This window comes from Pecten maximus, chromosome 13, assembly GCF_902652985.1.
Source record: "Pecten maximus chromosome 13, xPecMax1.1, whole genome shotgun sequence".
NCBI lineage: Eukaryota > Metazoa > Mollusca > Bivalvia > Pectinida > Pectinidae > Pecten > Pecten maximus.
Window position 1 is genome coordinate 34,834,400 of NC_047027.1, and position 12,093 is coordinate 34,846,492.

A 12,093-nucleotide genomic window follows, 5' to 3' on the forward strand; every position below is an offset into this window, starting at 1 on the left:
GGCTAAGGGATTTAAATTTTCTGTAGACCAATTGTCTAAGGAATTTTCATACATACTTTCAAACACTGAGAAACATCAAGTCAAGTTAAAACACCCCTCTACTTTATCAACCCAACCCCTCCTGCTTAAAATGATCATGGATCCTTTAGCTATACCTCTGAATTCAGACATACGGTATATGTACCATCAACTGCAAACATGTTTGAGTAATGATGAACCAACCACACTATAGCCTGTCCCTCATGTTTCTAAGAAACAATGAAGAATTCAAAATGGCCACTTACAGCCATCTTGAAAACATACAGTTCCAAGAAAAATTAATTCAAAATGGCCACCGACAGCCATCTTGAAAACACAGTTCAAAAAAAAAATTAATTCAAAATGGCCACCGACAGCCATCTTGAAAACATACAGTTCCAAGAAAAATTAATTCAAAATGGCCACCGACAGCCATCTTGAAAACATACAGTTCCAAGAAAAATTAATTCAAAATGGCCACAGGCAGCCATCTTGAAAACATACAGTTCCAAGAAAAATTAATTCAAAATGGCCACCAACAGCCATCTTGAAAACATACAGTTAAAAAAAAAACAAATTTAAAATGGCCACCGACAGCCATCTTGAAAACATACAGTTCCAAGAAAAATTTATTCAAATTGGCCACCAACAGCAATCTTGAAAATACAGTTCTAAGAAAAATTAATTCAAAATGGCCACCAACAGCCATCTTGAAAACACAGTTCTAAGAAAAATTAATTCAAAATGGCCACCAACAGCCATCTTGAAAACAAACCAGTTTGCACTTGTCAGCTGTCACTATAGTTTCCTGAATCCCAATGACTTACATCTAATCTGATTTTAAAGTCTAACAGATAGTAAGGTATACATTTACGTGCCCTAAGGAACAAATTGATTAGAATTGGTTTTTCATATAAATTAGTCATAACTATAGCCATTAAAATACCAATTACCTAACAATAGTGTTGTTGTGTCAATCAAAACTATGGTACTGCAGTGCAAGCTTGCAGCAAGCATTGATTATGCTCCGGCGTGGGTCTGTAGTATATAGCTGTCGGAGCCAGTTGTCGCCACGCTTGCATGAAACATGCCATTGCTACAAAGGCCCTGCGGACGTTACCACAGTGATGATGATTTGCCAGCATGCTCAACGATGCAGCGACTTTGAAAAAAAAATGTGTGTGGAGAGGAAACAACAACAATGAAATTGATTCCTGATTAATTTCACCCTTCACTTTCCATCTCTCACGAACCACGAGTAATTATGTCAAATATAACGACATTTAGATGCAATACAGCATTCTCCATTACCACAGCCCCTACACTAGAATCAGATGCATTTGTTAAAGATTTCTACAGCATAGCGGGCCCTACATCAGATGGGGTTTTTTTTCAAAGATTAACCTGTCAAACAGCTACTACAGATGTTTTTCAACGTTTATCCAATCAAGCCGCCCCTACATCAGATGTTTCTATAAAGTTTATCCAATCAAGCAGCTCCTATATCATGAGGTTTTTCAAAGTTTATCCAATCAAGCAGCTCCTACATCAGATGTTTTTATAAAGTTTATCCAATCAAGCACCCCCTACATCAGATGTTTTTCAAAGTTTATCCAATCAAGCAGCTCCTACATCAGATGTTTTTATAAAGTTTATATATATATCCAATCAAGCACCCCCTACATCAGATGTTATTATAAAGTTTATCCAATCAAGCACCCCCTACATCAGATGTTTTTCAAAGTTTATCCAATCAAGCAGCTCCTACATCAGATGTTTTTAATAAAGTTTATATATATATCCAATCAAGCACCCCCTACATCAGATGTTTTTATAAAGTTTATCCAATCAAGCACCCACTACATCATGAGGTTTTTCAAAGTTTATCCAATCAAGCAGCCCCTACATTGGATGTATATTTATCATACATTGGATGTTTTTCAGGGGTTCCATATGTCCATAAGTCTTCCAGTTAATTATAACCTTTAAAAGTTTTAACTCTTTGATTTGAAGCTTTAAAGGGGCATGTCTCTTTGACATATTTATCCATCATGATAAAACCTCTGAGAAATGGTGACTGATAGATGTTTTCCGGAATTACATTCAGTCAAAAAACATTAGAAAATCCTGGGTCTGACAAACAGCAATGAGATGCCATGACTATATATATAAAGGGATGTTTAACCTTTCATTAACATTTTATAGATTTCTATCAAAAAAACAAGTACCTGGTGAATATTTCATGACAAAAGCAAAAGTTTGACTTGAAACAAATCCTGCAACTACTGCAGTATAGATATGAAATATAATCTAATATCCAGTTCAAAACATTTATCGTTACTTTTGCCTCCTGCATGCATACTGAAATTTATCGCCTATTTTATCCTGGTCAATCCTGCTTCCTTGATAATAGAGTTGGCAACATACATCCATTTGATCTGGTTTTCTGCTATCTTTCTGCTCCAGCCTCCAGATTAATTGCAGTTTTGTGAACAAACAAGGATAATTTACTGTATATATGCAGACAAGATACTGAGCTTTGGGACACCAGACAAAATCTCATCAAACAATGGTCGGACTCAACATGAAACATCACTGCAGGACCACCAGCAGTGGATGCCAATTATCATCGTATGTGTCATGTATTATTACAATTGTCTGACCCTGATTAAAACCAGAAATAATTACTCTATTTCAGCTCAGAAAAAGACTACATGTCAATTCGCATAGCCGAGAAGTTGATGCAAACAGAGCGACAAAAACATCAAAAGTCAATATATATTCTATTATAATTATCTGATGAGAGAGTTTAATGTGCCTACAGTAATGTTCAACTTTGGGCGATACAGCCGTAATCCGACAGTCATGAAATTACTTCGAGTCATCATGAGTATTAGGTAACCGATTGTATCTAATAAAGAATTTTTACTGTAAGACTGACTTTTTTCTTCAAGCTAAACTAGCTGGGTCTTCGAGTTATCAGAGTTCAAGATAAGAAAGTTAAACTGTTTATAAATAACAGCAAAATCATCTATAATTCTCTTTTGAAAACTCATTATTGTCCTGATCATGGAACTTTTTGAATCATTAAAAGATAGGTGGATAAGAAAATCTAGAAGGAGGCATAGTTTTAGAAAGATTTCTACATTAATCATTGTTGACTAAAATTGGATTATTATAAGAAATCTCAAAGGTATTTCATTATTTTGAAAAACATTGGATGCATAACACTACATGCATGCATGGGTATCCAGAAACAGAATTCTGAGAAATTTGCATATATACTGAAATTGTTAAAATTTCTAGACCTGCGTATGCTTTCCTTTGATCTTCCAAGAACTGTCAAATAAACTTTGTATTTGTATGCATATATATATATTTCAGAAACGATGGACTTATTTCTGTCATATTTACGAAGCATTTACCATATTGATTATAACTCTAGGCTCTTATCAGCTGCAATGTCGGGGATGCATCATCGCAGCTATCAGGCGATAGTCTTCATGAATATGCATGATCTCGATCAATAGACGGAGATCGACACGTACATCGACGTGTAAGTGCGCTAGACATTTCATACAGTACATGTGTTTTGAGAGTCCAAACTAGAGGACATATATGTAAATGCTCAGTAATTTTTGTAGGATTTTCCGCGGAATGCAGAAAACCATTTCCAATATTTCTGAATAATAGTGGGTACGTCCCACAGAAAAAACAGTTCTGGACTCATGCATATATATCCAAGTTTCGGAAGAAGTCTTGTTTGAAGACCCTAGTTTCATCAATGTCCCAATATAACTTACGGAAATCTCCTAAAATTTGTCCAATAGAAAAGCATTGCAGAATTTAAGGAAAGTTCCTTAACTTTGTTTTTTTTCCTGTCAAATAACATTTTCCTACAGAAAACTCAAAGTTTTAAGGAAATTCCTTAAAGAACATTGATAAAATTGGGAACATCAGACATTTTATTTAACGCATATCTAATGACTGATACCATGGCGACATGATACATTAGATTAATTAAGATACTTAGTCAAATTCTACAAATTGTTATATCACTTTTGAAATACAAAGCAATAAGGGGAGGGATTATGATACACAATCACAATGCCAGATTCTTTTATCAAACAGAAAATAAGATTTAAAAAAAAAAAAAAAACGTCTTTAATCCACAAATAAGCCCCTGAACACAAATAAACCACCTTCTTATTTTTGCGGAATCATGATTTCTTTTAAATTTAGTAAGCTCTAATTGGTGCACAGATAAGCCCTCCCTAAACTTTAGAAAAAACTTATAATTACAGAAATCTGAATGATGTAGTCCGAGGACAGAACACAAGGTTTGATCTGGTGCAGAGAGACAAGAAAACAATCAACTTTTACTTGGCCAATTAAGGCTTACCACAACACCTATTTGTAACCAAGGTTTTCCTTGGATCATCAAAAGTGACATTTCCAAGATTGGCGGTCTGGAGTTACCACACAGCTTTTCTGCGTGATCTTATATGTTACTTAGTATCATAGATCAATTCCACATCCGAAACACAAAATCTCCTTGAACTCCTGGCATTTTCAACCAGCGCAGGATTCAGTTTGTAATTATTTTCAAAGAAAGTAAGTTGACTTTTACAGCGGACCTGGACACTTACAAATGTTTGGAGTTTTTATGTTTAGATAGCACATTGATGTACAGACAGCACCGTATCAAATTTAACCTACATTGAAAGTGACAGTTGGAAAATATATCACACATATCATAAAAGTCTTTAAAACACCAACTGATAATCTGGTATCAAATTTATCATCGTATTAAGTGCCATCAAACACCTTTCCCTTGTAAAATAGACTCTACAATATTCACGTAAAAAAAGATATCCAGTTTTCAGGGAAACAACTCTCGAAGTCAATAACTGTTTTCACCTTCATAATCGTAATTAAGGAGACATTTACGATTGTTTTTCGGCAACTCATTATGATTACCCATATTAATAACCTAACAATTTTCAACATACAAAAAAAAAAGCATTTCTCATGTAAAATTCAAGGCAAAATTAAAGATCAGCACAAATAAATGGTTTGGTTTGGTTTTATTTGTTTAACATCCTATCAATAAACGGAAATATTGTAGATTTGTTTAATTTGCAATTAATTAACAAACTCAGGGTTATAGATTCCTCCCACCCATGGAGCGTCAACCTTCACAAAATTTCAGGAAACTGATGAAGAAATCTCTTAGGGTGATCTATGATAGGAAGCTAAAACAAGAATAATTTTATTTGTCACAGAGAAATTTACATGGATGTCAAAATAAAAACTGCAAATGACCTTGATTTGCCTCTAACAGTACAGAGAAATTTACATGGATGTCAAAATAAAAACTGCAAATGACCTTGATTTGCCTCTAACAGTACAGAGAAATTTACAAAGATGTCTAAATCAAAACTGCAAATGACCTTGATTTGCCTCTAACAGTACCATTGACCTTGAAGCATTCAAAACCAATCAAATATTCCTCAACATGTGAGGTGCCTAAGGGAGATATATGGAGCTGATAGAGGTGGCCAAACAAACATGTGTTGTAGACTGACCATGGCACAAGTGTTAATAAATCAAATCAGATCTCCAATTACTGGGCCCTTCCAGAAGCATTCTGGATGCTGATGAGAAATTAGGAAGTATTCCAAGCTTGGCTGGCTAATTGTGTGGAGGATACATAAAATATACCTGGTCATATATATAACTGGCTCAGAATTACTGGAGGCAGGAAAGGTGTTTCATTAGGACAATATCTTATATCTATCATAAACTAGCAGTATTTATATCTATATATGATACACTACCAGTATTTATTGTAGATAATTAGGAGGATACATAAAATATACCTGGTCATATATATGACTGGCTCGGAATTACTGGAGGCAGGAAAGGTGTTTCATAGGACAATATCTGACATCTATCATAAACAGTAAACTAGCAGTAGTAATATCTATATATGATAAACTTCCAGTATTTATTGTATATAATTCATAATCATGCAGTGTATCTGTGATAAACTACCATGTTCATCTTACAATAATACCAGGTGCCATCACATCAATTTTAATTTCAAAATCAAATTAAAGGATTCATCATATTCCTTAACTTAAATTTTTTTATACAGAAGCATTACAGAATTCACGGAAGATTCAACTAAGAATCTGGCCTTAAATTCTATCATGCCTTCTTATGAAAAATTTAGGTTAAAGATTTTTGTCAAGTTAAAATCAATACAATGTGTCAGTTTTGGGGCTTGTCCCATCGTATTCCTCAACTTAAAATTTTCCATACAGAAGCATATTGCAGAATTAATGGAAGATTCTTCAACTAAGAATCTGGCCTTAAATTCTATCATGCCTTCCCATGAAAAATTTAGGTTAAAGATTGTCCTCAAGAATTAAGGAACATTGATACCAAGTCTGGTAAATATGGTATGTGGTGTAATAATTGGTAGTAAGGGGAGACAACTGCTAGGATGGGTAAAATGCATCATGATGAAGATAAATGTCAACCGAATTCTTAATTCAATAAATTTTCAATTCCTTCTCAATCCAAAACTTTTTCTTTTGAAAAAAATCTATGACATATAGCTAGCTAGGTGACAGATTAATTTGCAGACAATGAGGGGATGGTGCTAAATTATCAGTAACAAGTGAAGATAAGTTATTCTGATGTGTGTGGTTATGTACTTGGTGATGAGGAGGTATGTTATCCTGGACAGGGAGGGAATTAAAGGCTAGTCAGACTAATTTATATTTGGCACAGTCAACATGTAGCGAGACACAGCAATTTATTCCACAGTGTCTGAAGTCAACTAGAGTTGCATTTTACAATGTGCATAGAAAATATCTGCATGTTAACTGTCGGCACCACCTATTAACAAGTCCTGTATCACTTTGAACTCAAAGTCAAGGCTATATGCATCTATACACACCAAGGTCAAGGCCATTTGTATAGGTCAAAAGGTTTCATACCAAAGGAAAAGATCTTTCCTACATGTTACATAAGCAGTATTCAAGCATGTACAGTAAATCACATTTTCATGACTGTACAATTTACAATTCATGATTTTGGGGGAGGAAGATTTTACTAAACATTTAAGGTGACGCTATTGAGCCAAATGAACTGTGAAAATATAACTAAAGCTGATCATGATTGAGTTACCAGCCATTATCAAAATCTGTTTGTTTTTGTTAGCAGTTTTACTCATTTTGAAACTATGTACATAGATGTACTTTTCCTGAAAAAGTTATTGTGGGTACAGTTCAAAATCTCGAATTAGGAACTTCAAATGGAAATCAAAATGCTCTGAACTAAATCTGGCACTGATTTTTCTTGAATATAAATCCAGCCCTTGCCTGCGACTAAACCTGATTTAAGCACTTTACTAATGAATGATGTTAGTTTTTCTGCTGACTGCCAACCTCTCAAGCAGCCTGTAACCACCACTACTTATCCCTAGACTTAGCTTTGGAGAAATTGCCAAAGTAGCATCTTCATAAATTTCTCAAGGAATGAGGTCAATCATTCTGTCTTTGTAAAAGTTTGTGTCGAGACTGCATTTGACATTCTAAGGCAGGGCTTTTTCTGAGGGCTATTTGGGGCCGTTATTGGGCCCCATTCCCAAATGGAATTATTTCATTTTTAAGCCAAATTCCAAAAATTTGCAGTTTTCTACTGAAAAAATATTTCCCAATTCACCAATTTTCTTTCCAAAATGTGGCAAAAAGGCCCCATCCCAAACCAGTGAGAAAAAGCCCTGTATGGCTTGTTTATTTACTTCTATATGTAAACATTAATATAATTGTTGTTTACTCCTGCAGCTGACAGCTGCTAGTTTTTGTACACACTCTAGATCTAGCTGGGTAAAACCTTTCAATTGCTATACATTTAAATAGAGAGTTCATCATGAATGTCAATGAATTATTTTATCATATAAATATATCAGTTTTAATTATAATTGATTGGCTGGTCATAATTTTTAAATCAGATGTAAAAATCCATGATTGATGTATGTGCATATTTCTTTTTCATGTTCATTAACACAAGATTATAAAAGGATAATTTTCTTAATATCATAAATCAGAAAGAATGGAATATAAGAAAGACTGAGTTTTCAATTTATGGGGTTCAATGCCCATGACCTTCAGTATTATCACTGTAATTCATAACCCATGACCTTCAGAACTGTCACTGTAATTCATAGCCTGTATCACCGTAGTTCATAGCCCATGAACTTCAGGATTATCACTGTAATTCATAGTCCATGAACTTCAGGATTATCACTGTAATTCATAGCTCATGAACTTCAGTATCATCACTGTAATTCATAGCCCATGACCTTTAGGATTATCACTGTAATTCATAGCTCATGAACTTCAGGATTATCACTGTAATTCATAGCCCATGACCTTCAGGATTGTCAATGTAATTCATAGCCCATGACCTTCAGGACTGTCACTGTAATTCATAGCCCATGAACTTCAGGATTATCACTGTAATTCATAGCCCATGAACTTCAGGATTATCACTGTAATTCATAGTCCATGAACTTCAGGATTATCACTGTAATTCATAGCCCATGAACTTCAGGATTGTCAATGTAATTCATAGCCCATGACCTTTAGGATTATCACCATAATTCAGAGTCTGTGACCTTCAGTATCATCACTGTAATTCAAAGCCCATGACCTTCAGGATTATCACTGTATAAGCTATCAACATCAACAACTGCCAAATATCAGTTGTAGCAATGTCACTTTTATCCCCCTCCCCCTATTCTCCAAGGATCAATTGATCAACTCTATCCTCCCCCAACTTGACTGTCAATCAATATTGTCACTGGACTGCTCCTCCATAATCAATCTGAACCCAAACAGCCTTCCACAAATTCAAAATCAATTAACTCCTCCCTCCCCCCTCTCACCCATCCCTACCCCACAATGATTATTGATTCTCCCTCTCACCCACCTCCACCCCTCAATGCTCCCTCTCACTCATCCCTACCCCACAATGATTATCGATTCTCCCTCTCACCCCTCAATACTCCCTCTCACTCATCCCTACCCCACAATGATCATCAATTCCCCCTCTCACCCACACCCACCCCTCAATGCTCCCTCTCACTCATCCCTACCCCACAATGATCATCAATTCTCCCTCTCACCCACCCCTCAAGGATAGATCAATGGACTCATTCACCACTTTATATTTAGGTTTTCTAGAACATTACATACTGTACTGACTGATGCTGTCTGATAAAGGCAATATTGATCGACTGTACCAACTTCTAGAACAAGTTTTTAAGCTGGATGATGGAAAGTCTCGAAGTCCATATCCATCACGGTCCATTCAGCACTGGAAGGATTCAATGCCATAAGGTCATCAATTTACTAGTGATTTGAAATTATATTTTACATACATTTTCAACCTTATAAGCTCACTGAAGCTACAAGAATCACAAAGTGATGTGCTTAATAAAAACATGTACTAGCAGAAGTTTTCATCTAAATTCATGAAAATAGGGAACTTCTTCATTATTATGTAGTAAAAACAAGAGTCTTTGATTAGAACACTCAAAATCATATTCGCAGATCAGCGAGGTAAGAAGTTTTTTATACAGTTAGCCCACACATCCTCTTTTCTTGAAAATAGGTGGGGGTGTGCTTATAGAGGCAGATGCAACTATTAGGCCAAATATGGTACAGCGTATTTAGAAATAGAATATGGAAACTTTCAAATGTGCAGCCTTTGATTGACAGCGATTGAATGTATGGAGGGTTGGGTAGACTGTGTTCACAAGATTAACAAATCCAATATCAAAAACACATTTATTGAATTCTAGATCAAAAAGGTTACTATTTTAATGGAACAGATCATTTTTAACTATAGTTATTGTCACCAATGACAAATTTCTATAATAAATTTCCAGCAAAAATAGCATCTTTAAATGAAGTACACATGTATCTGGAAAAAACAAATTCTTCAAAATGTCACAAAGTTCTTACTGACAATCCCAATTCAAGAGCTCGCTCAATAGGCAGTGTGATTTTCAAATTCCATCCAGAAAGTTCTGGTCAATAATGTCTATAATTTATATATAAATTTGTTGTAAAACTGAACTGGAAATAAAATTGGTCCTTTAAGCCAGTTACACTGCCAGAGATTTTGAATCTGATGCTATCAGAATGTACATATATGTAATTGACCATCTATGATGCAATCTGATGGAGTCAGTGGAGGTCCTGTGGTCAGCATGTCTGACCCGGCTGGATGTACATCACTCTGATCTCTGGGGACCACTTAATTATAATTACCCGATCGTAATTAGCTCCCTCGCCACGGACACGGGTGGCACATTATCAAGTCCCCTACAACACCAGTCTTCAAACGGGAGACAGATATGCTTCAGTGATTTACACAAATACACAACACATCAAATAGTTAAAATTCCATCTACACGTAATCTTATCTTACAACAGTAAACAAGCCGTGGAAATAGAGATAGAGCTCTCTGACACGTTTTCAACCGACTGAAACACACACGAAGTTGTCGGTGAGCGAATGGCAGATTAATGTATGAATCAGAGTATGAACTGTCAAACTCGCTTGTCACATGGGAATAAGGGTGGCGAGGTCTCAAATCACCGAAGCTAGCTAAATTCTGTGTTTGTTTCGTTCAAAATTAGCCAACAGAACTAACAAACTTTCAAAAATAAAGCTAGATGTTATCAACCGGATGCTCACATTTCTAAAACGAAAGTGGCAAACAGGGTAGGGATGAAAGCGACCGTTGTACAATTAACATATTTTGACTGAAGTGAATCATAATATATGCAGAGATTCTCAACAAAATATCGGGTACTTACTTGAAACGAAGAGAAGTAAAAATCCCTGTATTAAGAAAATGCAGGTAAAATTGTCCATTTTGATCGACTGCTGGTTTAGTTCCAGTGACTGTGTCGCTAAACGAACGCTTCTCCTTTCTCACTGTCCGATACAAGCTTTCTACGAGTCCGTGGGAATATTGAGCCTATTCACCACTAGCAAGTGCCCGATCCTTCCGCGCTCAGAAAGAGACCGCACTGCAGCGTTGTATTTAGATGTTCGGTTCTCGGGCTGTGCGCCAAATGATCGATTTCTTCCAAAGAACTAGTACGTGTCGAACGGAGCAGTACTGGAAATTACAACAGCCTCTCGGCATCACACTGGCATCGGTCCGGCGCCCTGGTTGAGTCAATGAGCGAAACCGTGTTGTTTACAATTTTCGGAAAAAATATAGCATATGGAATAAAATGGGGACATACTAATATGACGACTCGGAATATGTGTGATTGGATCTTTATTTTCCGGATTATATGTTTTTTCCTTTTGGACGTTTTAATTTTGGGATATTTTAAAGATCTACAAAATTTAGTGCTCACTAATATTATAAATTATTATTCAATAGTCTGTATGTAAAAAAAGGATATTATATGGACTGTGATTTTTTTTCGATTTTCTGATGATGACGTCGCTGATATTTTGTGGTCGTGGGGTATTATTTAAATCAATTTTTCTGTTACAATAGATTTCTGCTGTTCATGCAAATTGTTCACGTTTCACAGACAGTAAACAAAGAGGCATCTACTGACAACACAATCGATTATTTTCAAGATGTCAGCCCAGTCAGGATTATAAAACCTATATAGCTCTGCTGACTCGAAAATTGTAGAAAAAAATATTTTAAATTTTACATCAAGCTAAACCGGGGACATATTATGATAAAAAGTAAGATTTGTTTTATTTTATTAAGATCTTACAAAAAAAAACCTCTTTTATAAAAACATAATAATTTCATTCCAGTTAAATTTAAAATTTGACCTATTGCAACATAAAATGTAATACAGTTTCCACCCACGAAAAATGATTTTTTTTTTCTCTCTTATTGTCCCGATTTTCCCAGAAGTCTCCCGCGTGGGTGTTTACGATGCGTTCTATTGTTATGAAAAAACACTAACGGATTTATAATTTAGTTTAAACCTTCCAGTAGATCAAACT

General features: G+C 35.4%; 1 protein-coding gene across 6 annotated transcripts in view; it reads right to left on the reverse strand.

Moving 5' to 3' along the window:
* LOC117341014 (neural cell adhesion molecule 2-like) overlaps positions 1-11,306 on the reverse strand; it is a 104,900-nt gene extending 93,594 nt beyond the window's left edge. For 2 of the 6 annotated variants that reach the window (XM_033902810.1, XM_033902809.1), the window contains exon 1: positions 10,923-11,306. In XM_033902810.1, coding sequence (XP_033758701.1) covers positions 10,923-10,980 — 58 coding nt within the window. In that variant the 5' untranslated portion in view covers positions 10,981-11,306. The remainder of the gene's footprint in view (positions 1-10,922) is intronic. The other 4 variants (XM_033902811.1, XM_033902814.1, XM_033902812.1 and 1 more) reach the window with 3 other exon arrangements.
* Between the last annotated feature and the right edge of the window lie 787 nt (positions 11,307-12,093).